Here is a 16,998-nt window from a genome sequence, read left to right as displayed (position 1 = left end):
ATTATAGTGAGCTCAATGCCAAGTATCTAGTTTGTTGTTCCAAACCAACTACTTGGTGTCTATTTCGTGAAATTTTGCTCGATTCATTTCGTATGATTGTACATTAAAAGATAATGGAGCTTAAATGCAACGCTCCACGAAATGGATGGACTTCTGTGTTAAGAACAGCGCCCTCTGTCTGCCAAAAAGTCTACAGTAAAGGATGCAAAAGCTGTACGTAGAGAACGTTTAGTTTTATGATTCGTTGGCTTCGATATGCTGGTACATGGACAAACAATTGGAGAATGAAGGAAACCTTCCCCCATATGCACTGAATAATGTTATATTTCAGTTTGTCCGCGTTGCACGATAACCCGGAAAAGGAAACTTGAGTCAACCAATCACTGGGCTGATAGCTTACCTACCCGGAAAGGCGACTTAAAAATGCCGCGAAAATGGCATTTCGTCAAAACTGATGTTTATGTCTTTGAACATTGAATGAAAAAATAAAAGTTAATTAAACTGATGTTTTCTGCGCTTTCAAGTGAAGCAGCCATGGATGAATATGACGAAATGTTTGAGATAGAGGACAACTTCGAGGAGCAATTCGCCGACGAACTCGATGCGCTGGCTCAGTTGGAAAGTGAGGACATATACTGTACAAGGCTTGTGTGCTGTCAAGCAGTCCCGTAGAATGTTTTTGAAATTTATAAAAGTATTCATATTTATGGCATTTGTTGTTCCAATATCGTGTATTGTCATTGTGCACAAACCTACGCTTTTTTCATGTTGTTCTATTGTCGTAGGTTTGCTTTTGTAGCGTTTGCTATTTTGTTCGACCTGTTTCTTGAGCGTTTTAACATTACACAATACGGTCCCGAAGTGTTTGGACATTGACAGAATATGGTGTTCATCAATTGGCAAATACAACGAAATACTTAGTAATTACCTAACTTTTTAGTTAGGTTCATGCAAAGAGCCTTGTTATTATAATTGTTTATTGTATTTTTAGATGAATCCTCCAAGCCTGCGAAGCGTCAGAGACGGAATTCAAATAATGACGCCTCCTACATTGATTACCAGCAGGTGTCTGATCAGCAAATCAGTGAGTATGCACTACACAGACTGTTCAATACTGTGTTGTAGTTGGTACATTTGCACCTTCATCATCCTCTTTTTCAAGTAAAGTATTTATTTCTTTTTATTTTCTGAACAAGCTCCAACCGCAAAGCGTCACAAACAAGCCACAGGTGTGGTGAAGCGACTATTCAACTCCGTGCAGTGTGATGACATCACACCGCCGTCATCTCCAGAACACTATGAACCACCTCACACTGTGAGGTAGGGGAACTGGCCAGGAAATGTATTATGTATTCTTATAATATTAATGTATTTTAAAAATATACCGGTATATAAATCCAAGAACTCAGTTGTATCCATCTATCAATTATCTATAGATGTTTTATCCTCATTAGGGGCACTGGTGAACTGGAGCTAAACTCTGCTCGCTGTGTGCGAGAGGCGAGTTACACCCCGGACTGGTTGCCAGCTGATCGCAGGTCACATATAGACAACCAACCATTCACATGTTCAATTTAGAGTCTTCAATTAACTTGCGCATCCGACGAAAGCAGACGCAAGAGCATAGAGGAAACATACAAACTCCACACAGCAGGGCCTGAATCGAATGGCTACCCTCAGAACTGTGAGGCAGGTATTTACGAGCCATGAGGATACTCTGCGACTTTAAAAAATAGCAATTCATTAATCATCTTTGTAACCACAAAAAATCAGCATCAGTATTAAATGTGCTAGCTGACCAATGCCAGTTTTCAGTTTCAAATGTGTTAAATTATAGATTTTTGTAATTCTATTTTACTAGCATCAATACCTTAGAAACTGCAACTTTAGGGACGGCAAAAAGTCATCAAAGTCTGCCGACTGTTCTGTAAAACTGTCCTCGAACATACAGTATAAAACACCTTGTTTTGCTTTCTAGGTCTTCCTCAGCTCCTGCTCTCGATATCAGTGGATTTGAAACAATCCCAGAGTCTCCTAGGCGACCTGCTGCTGTGGCAACGCAGTCGCATGCGCTGAGAAGACCCCCACTAGAAGGCGACTACGTCACTGTCACCGACTCTTCTGGATGTCGCGTCTACCTCCGCCAGAAGGACACCCAAGCAGAGGAGGTGGACTGAAGCATTATGAATTAAGTGCAACGCCTTAATCGTAGGTAATGAATTCAGTCTTAGTAAATAAGGTCTTTTGTGTTTAGGTGAAAAACTGCAGAATGCTACCCGTCCCTCAGGGTTCATTGGGGCTGCTAGCTGTTCCAATTGATGTGCTGAGAGATCAAGAGGCAGAGCGAGTAAGTAGATTACCCCTTCAGCAGATATCGAAGTGCAGACGCTTGTGTCTCAAGGAAAAAAAACAAAGGTTGAAGTATGGGTTCAAAACCTGTACTGAAGTCAAAGTAAAACTATACAGAGTCCGATATAACAACATGGCACAATTGGGGGATGGAAAAACTTCTCTGTGCGCAAAAAAAGTTCCCTCTTTTATTATTTTACATAGTAATCATACTGATTTAAAAAAAAAACACAGATGACATGACTAGGATGAATAAACATCGAACGTATATAGGATTGTGTCAATAATATAGCATACAGCATGTTAGTCTGACAAATGCAAAAGGAAAAAGAACTAATCTACTGTACATGTCAATTAATTTTTCTTTTTAAACTGCAGCGTCACCAGCAGGTAGTAGAGCAGACACAGCACCTCACAGAGCTCCTGGCCAGGTACTTCATCATGCTGCTTTTTTTTTTCCTTTCTTCACAAGCTTGGATTCCCTGCATTGAATTTGAATGCCGCATTGTTTCATATGCCAGCAGTGTAAATGACGTCTTGGTTGAGCCTGAAATTAGAGAGGAGGAAGATAAAGAAGAGGAGGGGGATCTGGGAGACTCTGAGGGTCAAAGCTATCGACTCTGGGTGGATAGATTTTCTCCCCAGCACTACACCGAGCTGCTCAGTGATGATGTACGGCGCGGTCTTGTCCATATTCTTACACCTACACGCTGTACATCATTGTAGCCTCTTGGACTATCGATGACAATTCGTATTTGTCTTTTTTAGTTTACCAACCGTTGTCTGCTGAAATGGCTGAAGCTGTGGGACACGGTGGTTTTCGGAAAAGAGAGGGTGTCGCGCCCGGCGCGGCCCGACAGACAAGCCCGCGTGCAAACTTCATTCAAACCAAATCAAGCCAATCAGAATCCAAGCCGCTTCAAGAGCAAGATGGAGATGACTGAAGAGATACTGGAGGCTGAACTGGACGTGTACAAACGGCCCAAATTGAAGGTAAAGAAGTAAATAGTATTAAAAAACAAAACCTGAACAGATGTTTCTGGCATCCCCATTGAAATACATGAAGAAAAGGGAAGTACAGCACCCTACTTGTCACACGCTTGTTGAAATCAAAGCATTTTTGGTGAGGGAGGGAGTAGTTTGGTTTGAATGCAAATGCAAATGGCTTTCGTTGCAAGGACGCAAGTGACGACCTGGCGATTGTCTTCCCAAAACAAAGCAGCGTGCCAAAAAAATCGAGCATTTATTTGTGGTGCTATTGGGGCTTTCCGAAGACCCCTTCCTTTTTCCATACTCCAAATTACTGACACTTGAGCAAACATACCAAACATTACACAAAATTCAAACCGTAAACAAAGCAGGTTTTGTTCCAAAAAACTCCAGCTTCTGAATACCACCATCACTTGCACTTTTAACTTTATTGGGAAGCCATCCTTATGGCCCATTCACAGCAAAGATCCTCGAAATATGCGACGCACAGAGCTAACGATGCAAGGTTCCATTGGCTTGTAACTTTCATGTCATCTTTCAATCACAGTTTACTTCCTGTCATGAATCGGTTGGCTGTGATGTCTTTATTTTGTCCACCTCAAGGCTTTGCATTAGAATCTGTTTAACTCCGAAACTCTTACTTACCTATTTGTTTGCATACCTATTCCATTGAATGATGAATTCCAATAACTGCTGCTTTCTCTCTCTCTCTTAGGTTGCATTGCTGTCCGGTCCTCCGGGTTTGGGGAAAACCACCTTGGCTCATGTTATTGCAAAGCATGCCGGTTACAATGTCGTGGAAATCAACGGCAGGTTCGAGACGCAAGCATTCAGTGCCAACGCTTAACTTTAGAATCATCATTCTTTGCTGACTTTGTTGTTGTTGGTGTTGTGCAGTGACGATCGCAGCGCAGAGGTGTTCCAGAAACGCATCGACACGGCTACACAGATGAAGTCCGTTTTAGGAGCCGACCAGAGGCCAAACTGCCTCATTATTGACGAAATTGACGGCGCCCCGGCAGTACGTTGCTTGACCACAACCCTAATACTAAACATATTGTTCAATGAGTATCTCTCTGACAGTGCAAAAAGAAAACGGAGCAATCTTATCTTTGTAAATCAACAATTGATGCGGCTCTTACATTGGCTCTAATTTTTTTTTTTTTTTTTGGTGATGTCGTAATGTGCATGTCACCTTACTGCCCTTGTAGATGTTTTACTCAATCACCAAGTCGGTACAAGTTATTCTCCTCGTCAGTCTAAAACAAAAAAAAAAAGTACAACTTCTCCCCCCTAAAAATTCTTGGATGCATTTTGTTTTTCTGCACAGGCTGCCATCAACATTCTGTTAGCGACCCTGAACAGGAAAGACGGACACAGCGGCGAGGCAGCAGCCGAGTCCGCAAAGAAAAAAAAGAAGAAAGAGTCTATTCTCCTGCGGCCTATCATCTGCATCTGCAACGACCTGTAAAAAAAAAGATTAAGTTTAAACAGCAGCCTGAAGCAAGAAGCCTCTTTTTGTAATCTTTTTTTGTTTTCTCCCCCATCAGTTACGTTCCAGCTCTCAGACCGCTGAGGCAGCAGGCCTTCCTCCTGACGTTCCCCCAGACTCAGTCGTCTCGCCTGGCTCAGAGACTTGCGGAGGTACACGCTATACGCACACACACCAAGTAGCTTTAACACATTAAAAAAAAAAACTGAATGACACGTTTGCGTCCTTGTAGATCTCTCTCCGTCACGGGATGAAGGCAGACACGGGCACGCTGATGTTACTGTGTGAGAAAACGGACAACGACATCAGGTCTTGCATCAATACGCTCCAGGTAAGATGCTAAACGTCTCATTGCTGAGGTTTTTGTGCGCCTTTGTAGGTCAGTGTCATGATGGTGGACTTCTGAGTGACGCGACAAAGGAATTTTTGGCGTAGGAAAATTAACGTAACCAACACTGAATGGTGGAATTGAACTTCATGGCAGCAGTTTTACGCTAGCTTGATGCGAACGCGATGCAAAATGCCCTCGACAGGCTTACGGAAATGACAATTGATGTTTCGGGAGTGGGAACCCTGTAAGCAAGTGACATACTCGCATATATTCTTTATCCTCTGCAAAAAATGATTGTGTCATGCAGTTATGAGGTTTGAGGAGACCATCTTCTTCGTGTATTTAATGGTGATTTCTACTGCCTTCAGGTGGCCAAGGGACATACCAGAAGGAGCAGCACAATGCCCATTGAATTATCATAATAAAGTTTAATTCTCGACAATTTATTTATGTTAGTATTGTTTTTACCATGACTTCAATACTCTTGTGTTATTTGATTTTACTTTTTAAAAGCACATTACAAATATATTTGTTGGTCTTTTTTTGGGTTGCTTGAAAGGATTAATGACATTAATTACTGTATTTCAGTGGGGTAAATATGATTTGAGATACAAGCGTGGTCGCCGAACAAACAAACTTGTAAATCAAGACACCACTGAATTTTTTTAATTTTTATTTTTGCCAGTTCCTTTTTGGTCGAGGCCACAAGCAGCTCAACACCAGGATCATCCAATGTGTATCTGTGGGTCAGAAGGACCAAAACAAGGGATTGTTCCATGTGTGGCAGGAGATCTTCCAGTTGCCACGCACTAAACGGTACGCTCTGCGTTTTGTTGCTCAGGGGAAAATGACAAAAGAAATCGCTGTCCAATGAATAGCAGGTGACACGGTTTCAAGTTTCTTTGTATAAGTATTCAACTTCTTTAGGAAACGTGTTGGTGAGCGGTTTGAGGAAGTCCCTGGTTCAGGAGGCAGCAATCCGAGGTTCCAGCACATTCTTGACTTGGCCTCATCTAGTGGAGAATATGAAAAAGTTTCTCAGGTAGTAAGCATCCCATATTATTGGGATCTTTTTTTTTAAGCACCAGTAGAATCCTAAGATCAACTCTCCTTTCCTCAGGGTTTGTACGACAACTACCTGTCCATGAGAGTGCGAGATCCCAACCTGCAGAGTGTGTGCGACGCCCTGGACTGGATGGTCTTTTTCGACCGGCTCAACCAAGTCATCATGCACGGGCAGAACTTTACTCTAATGAAGTACCTGCCCTTCCTGTCCGTCGCATATCACTTTCTATTCGCCCACCCGCACGTGCCGCGCATCAGCTATCCGCACAGCCACCAGGAGGTGAATATCAGTTGTTGGACAGATGCGTACAGCAGATGAGATATGCAATAGGGTTTTAATATTTCAAACTCACTTTATAAAATTACCCCTATGTCGGAAAGTTATGGATTGGATTGTGGTGTTCCTCAAGGTTCAACACTTGGGCCTAGTAGACTACTGTATATTTTTTAATCCTAATTGTGGCACTTGAAGAAACATTTTTTTGGAGGTGGTACTCTCTTAGTAAAAGTTTGAGAACCCCTGCTTATTGATCTGTGTTGCCACATGGTCCGTGAATTGCTGTGCTGTCCTCTGTAGGCGACCACTCGTCTCCAGAGCTGCAGGAACGCTCTCTCCACCATGTTGTCCGACATTCCGGCCAGCATCAGGACCAGGATCAGCCATCTCAACCTCACCCTGGACATTCTCACGCTGCTCCTTGACATTATCTGTCCCAAGCTACGCCCTGTTTGTATATCCCTGAAGCTCTCCAAAGTCATTCCCCGTGACAAATATGGCTCAATAAAATCCTGCGTGTCCTCCAGGTGAACCCGCAGCTCTTCAGTCGTCGAGAAAAGGAGCAAATGTGTGAGCTGATCGACACCATGTTGGCGTACAACCTCTCTTATCGGCAGGACCGCACACCAGAGGGGCAGTACACATACCTCCTGGAGCCGTAAGTAAACACCAGCGTCATATTAGTTTGGGCTTTTTCATTGCATTTACAAAAGAGTGTTTATTTCATTTTGAATTTTGTTTTTTTAAATCGGTTAGTGTTAGATTTGATCCATTTCTTTTTTTCAAAAATGCTTTGCTGTAGTTTGCCTTAGTTTTAGTGTTAGTTTTTTTTTGTTTGTTTTTTTAAGTACCGGTATATGGCATATTTGTGGAGTGCAAGCTAAAAACAAAAGTTGCTCGGTCTTGTTTAATAAATTCCCAAATCCACGTTCAACCTTTGTTTTGTTGTACTATGCTGTAATACCAAAATAAATGCATTTAAAATAAACCACATTTATGTATGAAAATAATTGACCAAAACGACAATGGACATTTTCAGTTTAGTTTTTTTTTCTGTTATTTTTTTCAAGCTTTTGTTTTGTTGACTTACATTTTTTTTCAATTTTAGATTTAATTATTTTGTTAGATTTCATTTACTGTAAAAACTGTGGTACACACACATATACACACACACACACACGTTATGATTTGGGGATACTTTGCTCCTTCAGAACCTGGACAGTTTTCCGTGACGAATGGAACAAAGGATTCTGCTGTCTACCAGTAAACCCTGAAGGCCAACGCCAGGCCAATCAGTTTGTACCCTCAAAATCAAGCGCTTTTGGATTATGTGTCAGGACAGTAACCCGAACATGTCAGCAATTCCGTTTATGCAAATATGCAATAAATAACACACCGCCAAAGGGATTGACTTTGTGATATTTATTGGCATGCATTGAGTACATGCTGAGGTTGGGGGGAGGAGATGGAGATAATTGCTAAGAGGATTATCTTTTTATAGAATGACTAAATCAAAGTTTGATTTTCGATGTACGATTTAAACCATGGAAAATGGGAGATTTATTCGCCCCTCAAGATTGTAAAATACACTCAGTGCCACTCCAGCTATGTGTCCTGTAGTTATTCACACTGCATGCGCCTGTGTCCGCAGACGTGTGGAGGAGGTGGTGAGGTTCTCGGGCTTGCCTCCGCGCCGCCAGTTGACCTATCAGGCCAAACAAACCATCAGCAGAGAGATGGAGCAGGAGAAGATGAGGAGGGCGGAGCAGCTGTTGTTACAGCGGAACCCCGCAGTGGTGACACTTTTATTTTATTTTTTTGGAGGGCTCATTTTCTTCATTTAACACTACGACAGAGAAAAATCAAAGATTGTTTTTTTTCTCAGATATTTCTTATTCATATTTTTGTCTTGCATTACTGTGTTGAACAATGGCAATATTCATAATTTTTTTAAATTTTATTTTCTTATCTTATCACCTAATATTGGTCTATGATATTGGCTAGATCTGATTCATCGGTTGGGCCCTGATTGTTACGCTATTTATATTCACTTGTCAGAACGTAGTACTGTTTATCTTTTTTTGTGTGTGTGTATGTGTGTGTTATTGCAGAAAGAGGCAGCAAAAACAAGCGCTGCTCCCAAACCAAGCAGGAACCATCATCAGAGGTTGGAAAACATTGTCAGGCAGACCACAATGGAGCCCAGGGTGAGATAGCTAGCCTACTTATTTTGTACAGTGCACTCCGCTTAATAGAACACCGGTTAATAGAGTAATCCGCTTAATAGAGCAAAAGGCTCTGGAACGGATTTGCCTAATGCAATTTCCTATGAAGATACTCCGCTTAGTAGAACAGATCTCCGCTTAATAGAACAGGCCGTAAGCAATGAACATTGTAAACTAGTGGTTTTCGAAGTGTAGCTATCGCGATACTGTACCACTATCGCGAGAAAACGCGGTAGTTCTAGCCGTATACAGTAACAGGTAGCACGCGTCACTCCACACATAGACACACGCACGTCACAATGGCTTCAACTTCATTCAAGAGACGAGGGCTATAAGAAGGACATACTCAGACGATACGATGCATTGCCGGATTCTCAGAAGGTACGCCCGCGGTTTCCAGGACTTCCCTCTTATCCAGCGCATTGAGAGGGAAGTCAACCGCAAAATTACGGACTCCTGTTTCCAGACAAAAGTAACAAAATTTTTCTTGTGATTTGAGATGTTTGACTGAAGTTGATTGAAGTTGTTGTTTGATTAAAGATATGGACGTCCACAGTCGAAATATCTCTTCTAACTCGTCAGCAGGGGTTTTTCTGCGTGCATAACTTGGTCGTCGACGTGTCTGAAGGTGTACCTAATAAAGTGTCACCGGTTAATAGAAACTCCGCTTAGTAGAACAGAAGCGCTTCGGCCCAATGGTGTTCTATTAAGCGGAGTGCACTGTAATTGTTTTTATTTGTTCCTTTTTTGTATTATAAAATATATAAGAAAATGGTAGCTAATTATAATAAATACAAAAGCATTTTACTAATAGCAAATACCATATGAAAAAAAATACCATTCACCCTAAACTGACTGATGTGAGTACGTATACAGTATAGGTATATGGTTGACAAATCTTGAAGTTGTGATGTGCAAGTTTCAGCTGCTGCCTGAAAGCGGTGCTCGTGAGTACAATTGCTGTCGTTTGAAATTGAAATGAGGACAATTGGACACAACCGGGATGAAGTCCCGCATGGTGAGACTGTGAATTTAGGCTAATGAAGACTGGAAGTATTTCTTGACCTTAAAATTAGGCCATTTCTGACTTGTGACTTCTGACTGAGTTCACAGTTTTCAAACTGCTGGTGAGATTTAAAGATGGCCTCTTTTCAGTTTCAACAAATATGACAAAAAGTTTTTTTAAACACCAAATCCCCACTCTTGAAATTCTCAATGCTCTTGCGTCCTTAACAGCAAGCGGTGGACTTTTTCGGTCGCCCCGTTGCACCCAAACAGACGACGGCGCCGTCATCCTCAGACACAGGTACTGAAAAAAAAACAGTGTTCATTTTCATGGACTGGCACTGTTTGCTTTGCAATGGTAAATCATCATCTGGTTTGTGTATTTCCACGAAGGGGCTTTGTCGATCTGAAAATACAACTTACAGAGAGGCTTAAAAAATGTATCCTGAAACGAAGGCTCTAAGTTTACTAATAACCGATACAATCCATTTTCACAGTGTTTTAATATTATCGCAATACATGGGGATAAAATAAGATTGTATTTTATAGTACAGTCAACTCCGTTTCAGACCAGCCACAGTGATATTGCAAGACCGTTAGGTTTTTTAAAAATGGTGTATGTGTGTGTGTGTGAGTGTGAGAGCGAGCGCGCACACGCACGCAGGCAGCCCGGTTGTCCAGTGGTTAGCACGTCGACATCACAGTGCAGACGTATAGGGTTCAATTCCAGCTCTGGCCTTGGATGTTCTCCCCGGGCCTATGTGGGTTTTCTCCGGGTGCGCCGGTTTCCTCCAACATTCCAAAAACATGTATGGAAGGCTGATTGAACATTCTAAATTGTCCCTAGGTGTGAGTGTGAGCGTGGATGGTTGTTCGTCTCTGTGTGCCCTGTGATTGGCTGGCAACAGGTTCAGGGTGTCCCTTGCCTACTGCCCGAAGATGGCTAGGATAGGCCCCAGCACCCCCTGGCCCCCTTGTGAGGATAAGCGGATCGGAAAAATGGATGGATGTGTGTGTGTGTTTTAGATAGGTGCATGTGACTTTAAGAGGCGGGACCTGTTGATTACACGTGACAGCTGCGAGTGGCCACAATCACTTAAGCAGCATAGAAAATGGATGGATGACTTCCAAAATGAACGTGTTCCTCGAAAATCCTCACCCTTTTTGGGCACCCCTTTGTGTAGTTTGCTTATTCCCCGTACTGGCACTAGCGAACTGTAGAAGTGTCCCAGCAGATCCACAGGGACAAGATCTTAAAAGCAAATCCTCTCTCTGTCACTCTGTCTACAAGGCCAGGAGTGCGGCATGCTCGCCATGGGGAAGGCGGTGGGCAACAGCGATGTGTGGTTCCGCTTCAACGAAGGCATGTCCAACGCTGTGCGACGCAACGTTTACATCCGGGAACTCCTGTAGCCTCCCCACCACCACCACCACCAAAAACACAGAAGTATGCCACCGCTTTGGTTCAATTAAATTCTAAACAGTCTTTATTTTTGATTGACAGTGTAAAGAGCCAATAAAAACAACCATCTAAAAATCTACTCTGCGCCATGCACACACTTAAAGTAAGAGCATTCAAAGAATCCAAATAAATAAATAGTTATAGCAGTGCGTAGGTGTGTGTGTGTATGCGTGTTTAGTGCAGTATGACTGTGAGTGCACATTATTCGTGGTGCATCCGTGCATTGAGTGCGAAGATGTATTTTCACGCCATTGTGATCATCAGAGGATCACACACTTCCCCTTCTCCACCCAGGGATTTGCTCTCATCAGCTCAGGGTTCAGGAAAGGGTCCTCACACACGCAACTCTCAATCCACTTCACCAACCTGAAGAAAAATGTGCACTTTAGGCAGATTATACAGAACGGTGTACCAATAGACAACCCTTGGCTTTGATTTATTTTGAGCATTAGTGGCGTAAACGGAATTCCTGACATGACTTTTGGCACGCAGTATAGCTAGAAAGTACACAATATGCTGATTTGCGGTCACAAAATGCAGATAAAATGAATTTGTGTCCATGAACGTAGGTCTTATGCGCACACAAAGTGTTTATTTGTGTGTTTTAATAACATTTCATTGTATCAGGAAGCTAGCCATAAATGAACCAATTAGATTTCAGCCTCGAGATGCTACCCAGGGCCTTCAGAATCTGTATTTTTAGCCAAGGTAAATTCAAATATAATCTCAGCGAGACTAGAATTGCACAATTGTCGCATCCAAGTTTGACGAGCAAAACTCCCGCGTAGTCTGTAGTGATTTGCATGTTTTTGTCATGTTCATATAGTAGAGCGATATTTATCATGTACATGGCTTTGTCGTGTGCTGTTGGAGAACATTTATATACGGTCGAATTGATATGTGATGGTATTACGAGGTGGATTAAGCATCCACTATTAAATGCAAGGCCCGCTATTGTGGATATTTCTATTTCATAACCACAAATGATCATTTTGTACACTCAATAAATCTATATTTTGGCCACAATTTTAAAAAAACATTCCTGATGCCAGTGTCCGAGGCTTTCGACATAAATATTTCAGTATGCATGTTGTTTGCACTCACTCGGTGACTGTGATGGAAGACTTCTCCCTGTTGATGGCCAGCTGATACTGAAGAGATTCCACTTCCCTCCGCATTTGGGGAACGTCTAAGTCGTCCATCGTCGATATTAGTGACGCTGCCAGAACGACAAAATGGAAAGAGCACGTTATCAAAGCTGCTCTGGTGTTTTGACATCAAATAGTCTTAAAATAGCTCCAGTCTTCAAGTGCTAAACATGTCTCTTTGTTTGCTGTAGAAAGCCACCGGCAAGACTGACGCAATCAATCGATTGAGAGCAATACTTTTTTTTTTAAATCAGAAATTGATCAGGCTCAAAATGTGTGTGTGTGTGTGTGGGGGGGGGGGGATTATTTATATACGGTCGAATTGATTTGTGATGGTATTACGAGGCTTTTCATTTCGTTTAGACTTTTTTTTTAAAATTCAGTTTTAATTACTTTTCTAGAATGGGTTTGTGGTTTCCCCCCCCCAAAATTATTAGTTTTATTTTTATTAGTATATTTTTATTTGTCTGTGGAGTATTTGTTGCATGATATAAAACTAAAAAGGTTACGATAAACATTGTGTAATAAGGTAAAATACAATCCCACCTCCCAAAAAAGATTATCTTGTGCGACTGTACAATAAAATCAAAATACATTTAAAATAAAGCTCATGTATGAACTTAATTGACAGATTGAAAGAAGGATTTTTTAGCTTTGATTCCAGTTAGTTAGTTGTCTTAGGAGGCGTGAGTTATTGTTTTTTAAAGCGCACTTTTGTATTTATTTCATGACGTAAAAAAGCCCCCCCCCCTCGTTTTAGGATGTTATTTCGTGAATTTTCCTTAACTATAACAATTCTAGTTCTCCTACACACCCAGTTCTGGGTCATTGAACGTTTTGAGAGAACCTAAGAATCAAAAGTTACCTGAAGGTTAAGCGCCTATTTTGGACACAACTGCATCTCAATATGACTAAAACGCCCACTTCTGCGAGCCTCTATCCTTGCGTGCCCCACCCTGCCGGGATGCGGTTTATAAAGCCGGATGAGGCCGCCCGAGACCCCGTTTGGGAATCGTAAATCACGAATCTATTTCCCACCAACCCATCTGTTTAATGGATCTCGCGTTAAGTAGGTCGAGTCGCCTCCTCCATCAGCATCCGCCCTCCGTGCGTTTATCACGGCCGGCCGCTCCACAAAAATCACACCGCTTCCAATGTACGCTACCCCCCACCCCCACCCCCACATGTCCCCCCAAAGAATTAATAATAATCACATCAAGACGCAGATTTCTCGATTGGTTAGCTTCAGTGTCTCGGTCGTTAGCACTACGCAATTATTCGAGCATCGGGGCCTACCGGAAAGTCCGCCCGGTGATCAGGAGCCGATGGCGGGCGAAGGCTAAGCTGGACGACCGGTAATGAGCTCAGACGTCGCTTCGATACTCTGGTCCCGGTTCGAGCGAAGAAGAGGAGGTGGTTTAATGTTGAGGAGGATGCGGCGGGTGTATGTTGGGCACTGCCCACCGTTTGCGACTGGATGAAGGAGGACCCAGGGGGCGGGTCCGGGCCGCCTGCTTTGACTGGCAAAGCGTGCGCGCACCTGCATGCAAACGTGAGGCGCGCGCACGCAAATGAGGACGATGAATCAGGTAGCGTTGACTCGTTGATGGTTTATGCTGTGTACAGTACTTTCGTTGAGCGATGAATTTAAGTACAGTACTCAGATTCTGCAAGAACTACTGATGCGATGCAACCCAACCCCCTGATAAAGGAGAGCTCTAATATAAATGTTGTCAGTACAGCTACTCGCGGTTCAGCACCGGTGGATTAGCTTTCCATTCAGCAAAGGCATCTGGCCCGGATTCGGCATGAAGCTGGCACAGCTGGCCTCGAGTCGGCACTGGCATAATGGATGTGGGCCGAACACGGCCCAGGAGTGGCAAAGGAGGCACTGGCTTGACTCTGGCAAACCAGATGAGGGCCAGTTGTGCAGTGAAGTATTTGGGCCAGAAATCAATTTACAACTCCGGCCCGTATATGGCCAGCCAGTTTTGAGCCCCCCTTAAATGCAGTTTCAGATTTATTTTTTCAACACACAGCCTTGTTTTACAGTTGCACACCGATGCGACCGACACACACACACAAACACACACGCACACACGTGCGCGAGGTTCAATCAGGCCCGTAGGATAATTTAAAAATGAAAAAAAAATGCATAAAAGACAGAATTTATAGTTTAATAAGGTGCAATTCATTGAGTATCCGCTAGGGGGACACTGTTTTGAACAGAGAGAGGAAACAAAAGCAGCCTCAGTCCGTCACTAAGACAGACCCATGATAGCAGACGCTATCAATAGCACTCTCACATTTACACATTTAATAGCACTCTCTTTAGTTTGTAAGGTGTAGGCAGGGATTTAGATTTTATATGCAGGTGTAAATGGTTTAAATATTCCTTTCTTTATAAATCTTGTTCAATCTCAAAGTGCATTACTATATTTTTTAATACCAATTACTTGTTAAAAGTTTGTACAATCAATGGGAAAAGTTGCAATGCGTATATGTGAATGATAAAAGTAAATTGCACATTTGTTGAAGGAAATGTAAGGTGCATCATGAAATGTTTTGTAAAAGATACGTTCATTAAATTTCAACATTTTCCAAATGCTCTTGTGCTTCTTTATCCCAAAACAAAGGAAAGACATGTTTTGGTTGTTTATAGCAAAATATGGTGTCATTTTAATGGTCCGGCCCACTTGACATCTACCGAGGCCGTATGTGGCCCACCATGTGAAATGAGTTTGACACCAGTGATGTATAGTAAGGCGTTTTTAGATGAAAAAAAACCGACCATGTATAGTAGGGTTTTTCGACGAAAAAAACCAACCATGAAGAGTAAGGTATATTTAGCCGAAAAAAAATCGACCATGTATAGTAAGGCGTTTTTAGACGGAAAAAAAAACGACCACGTGTAAAAGGCGTTTTTAGCCGAACAAAAAGACCATGTATAGTAAGGCGTTTTTAGCTCCATGAAGAGTAAGGTGTTTTTAGCCGAAAAAAACCGACCATGTATAGTAAGGCGTTTTTAGACGGGAAAAAAACCAACCACGTATAGTAAGGTGTTTTTAGCCGAAAAAAAACGACCATGCATAGTAAGGCGTTTTTTGCTGAAAAATACAAATGAAGAGTAAGGTGTTTTTAGCCGAAAAAAAACTACCATGTATATAGTAAGGCGTTTTTAGCCGAACACCCCCCCCCAAAAAAACAACCATGTCCCGTAATCCGTTTTTAGACAAAAAAAACCCGACCATCGATAGTAAGGCGTTTTTGGACGAAAAAAAACGACCATGTATAGTAAGGCGTTTTTGAACTAAATTTTTAGCTGGAAAAAAAAAATCAACCATGTACAGTAAGTATTCAATCTGGGAATAATGAAGGTTATCTTACGTATGCTTTTAACATGGTCCACACAATACAAGGAAACAAATGGCATAAACACACACAGATCACAATTGTTCCTTTGACAATGAACGTTTTATGCAAAACACATTTTACAGGATCCTTAAATGATTTTGACAAAACTGGGAAAGGGGTGTTCAGGGTGTTGAAGCATTAAATGTGGCAGCCTGTTGTGTATGCAGACAGCCCACGCACTGTTTATATTTAACATTCAGCATTGGTGTGAATGTCTCGAAGGACGTCGAGAACACTGCACCTGTGGTGAGACAGGAAAGAGGAATTAGCAACTTTATTTGATCCAATGATGGTGTCTAACATCGAGTTTATAAGCCTCAGTTTAAAATCTTAGAATCATGAAGTTCAATTGTCATAGTAGGTGTCAGAAAAACTATTTTATTTACATCACCGGCTCAAAAGAGGCTCACTCACAGTGTAATTATACACTCACCAACTTTCAGATCCTGTCGGGTGTAATGCTTCCTCAACTCAGACCGGTCCCTCTTCACCTTTGCGGCATGTTCCTATGTAGAAGAAAAACAATTATGAGGTGACTGAAAATGCATCTTTTTTTAAGCAATGATAATGAAGCCTCAGGATAAAAAGTTGAATCACAAGCTGTAGGGCAGCTGTCATAGTAGGTGTCAGAAAAGTTAATTGATTTGTCATCATCGGCTGAAGAAACCACTGACGGTGTATATTAAAACCTCACCGTGCCTCAAATCCAAACAGGGATGCGTTCTTCATTCAGACTTGGCCGCCTTTGAAACGTTCACTTCATGCTGTATTCTGAGCAAAAGATAGAAAAATATTAGCGGGAACGTAAAAGGCATTATGGTTTTTTTAAGTATTTAAGAAGCCTCAGGATAAACGGTAGAATCACAAGCTGTAGGTCAGCTGTCATAGTAGGTGTCAGAAATTAATTTGTCATCACCGGCTCATTTGCATTACAGGGGGTCCTCGATTTACGACGCTCCCGCCAATCCAAGGTTATAAACACAACGTAGCACAAAGCAGCAGGCCGTTTTGAATTGGATTACTATATCTGTAGCCTTGAATTGGTTTTAAACGCTTAGATTTACTCTTCTGATAACTTTGGCTCGTATATGCGGTCTTGCGTACCAATTAGTCGTAAACCGAGGGCCCTTGTTCAAAAATTGAACTCACTCTGCTTAGGGTTATCACGTTCGTTGATGGGCTCTTCATCTGCTCTCGCTGTAAAAAGAATTGGATTACCTGTGTTACTTTTTTTTGCCCA

At 42.1% G+C, this 16,998-nt stretch overlaps 3 protein-coding genes and 3 non-coding genes across 11 annotated transcripts in view; 1 reads left to right on the top strand and 5 right to left on the bottom strand.

Moving 5' to 3' along the window:
* The first annotated feature begins 397 nt into the window (after window positions 1-397).
* On the top strand, window positions 398-11,167 carry chtf18 (CTF18, chromosome transmission fidelity factor 18 homolog (S. cerevisiae)). 2 transcript variants are annotated; one of them, XM_052083459.1, is made up of 22 exons: window positions 398-622; window positions 992-1,084; window positions 1,197-1,320; window positions 1,979-2,168; window positions 2,255-2,347; window positions 2,728-2,780; window positions 2,874-3,021; window positions 3,118-3,342; window positions 4,055-4,152; window positions 4,237-4,360; window positions 4,670-4,806; window positions 4,890-4,983; window positions 5,064-5,162; window positions 5,848-5,978; window positions 6,090-6,204; window positions 6,283-6,507; window positions 6,805-6,954; window positions 7,032-7,162; window positions 8,156-8,300; window positions 8,616-8,711; window positions 9,966-10,035; window positions 11,026-11,167. In XM_052083459.1, the coding sequence occupies exons 1-22, from the start codon at window positions 505-507 to the stop codon at window positions 11,145-11,147; spliced, it is 2,781 nt and encodes a 926-aa protein (XP_051939419.1). In that variant the 5' UTR covers window positions 398-504; the 3' UTR covers window positions 11,148-11,167. The 2 variants fall into 2 exon arrangements, with proteins under 2 accessions (XP_051939419.1, XP_051939418.1); XM_052083458.1 differs by having other exon boundaries at window positions 2,871-3,021.
* Window positions 11,168-11,203: 36 nt separating this feature from the next.
* Window positions 11,204-13,849, bottom strand: LOC127612704 (guanine nucleotide-binding protein G(I)/G(S)/G(O) subunit gamma-13-like). Its single transcript, XM_052083460.1, has 3 exons — window positions 13,641-13,849; window positions 12,301-12,415; window positions 11,204-11,562 (listed from the first exon to the last, which is right to left on the bottom strand). Exons 2-3 carry the CDS (start codon window positions 12,396-12,398, stop codon window positions 11,457-11,459), a joined length of 204 nt encoding a protein of 67 aa, XP_051939420.1. The 5' UTR covers window positions 12,399-12,415; window positions 13,641-13,849; the 3' UTR covers window positions 11,204-11,456.
* A 1,851-nt stretch (window positions 13,850-15,700) lies between these two features.
* The window catches only part of LOC127613649 (caskin-1-like), a 34,953-nt gene continuing 33,655 nt past the window's right edge, over window positions 15,701-16,998 (bottom strand). For 4 of the 5 annotated variants that reach the window (XM_052084760.1, XM_052084762.1, XM_052084763.1 and 1 more), the window contains 4 exons: window positions 16,908-16,955; window positions 16,453-16,529; window positions 16,192-16,264; window positions 15,701-15,999 (listed from right to left, as the gene is read on the bottom strand). The gene's annotated coding sequence lies outside the window, so the exon portion shown is untranslated. The remainder of the gene's footprint in view (window positions 16,000-16,191; window positions 16,265-16,452; window positions 16,530-16,907; window positions 16,956-16,998) is intronic. The other variant, XM_052084761.1, reaches the window with a different exon arrangement.
* LOC127613944 (small nucleolar RNA SNORD60) lies at window positions 16,071-16,154 on the bottom strand. The gene has a single exon (XR_007966379.1). It is a non-coding gene; the product is annotated as a small nucleolar RNA SNORD60 (small nucleolar RNA).
* LOC127613943 (small nucleolar RNA SNORD60) lies at window positions 16,329-16,417 on the bottom strand. Its single transcript, XR_007966378.1, has one exon. It is a non-coding gene; the product is annotated as a small nucleolar RNA SNORD60 (small nucleolar RNA).
* On the bottom strand, window positions 16,597-16,679 carry LOC127613942 (small nucleolar RNA SNORD60). Its single transcript, XR_007966377.1, has one exon. It is a non-coding gene; the product is annotated as a small nucleolar RNA SNORD60 (small nucleolar RNA).

The sequence above is a fragment of the Hippocampus zosterae genome, chromosome 13 (assembly GCF_025434085.1).
Source record: "Hippocampus zosterae strain Florida chromosome 13, ASM2543408v3, whole genome shotgun sequence".
NCBI lineage: Eukaryota > Metazoa > Chordata > Actinopteri > Syngnathiformes > Syngnathidae > Hippocampus > Hippocampus zosterae.
This window is presented reverse-complemented; position numbering and strand designations above follow the sequence as displayed.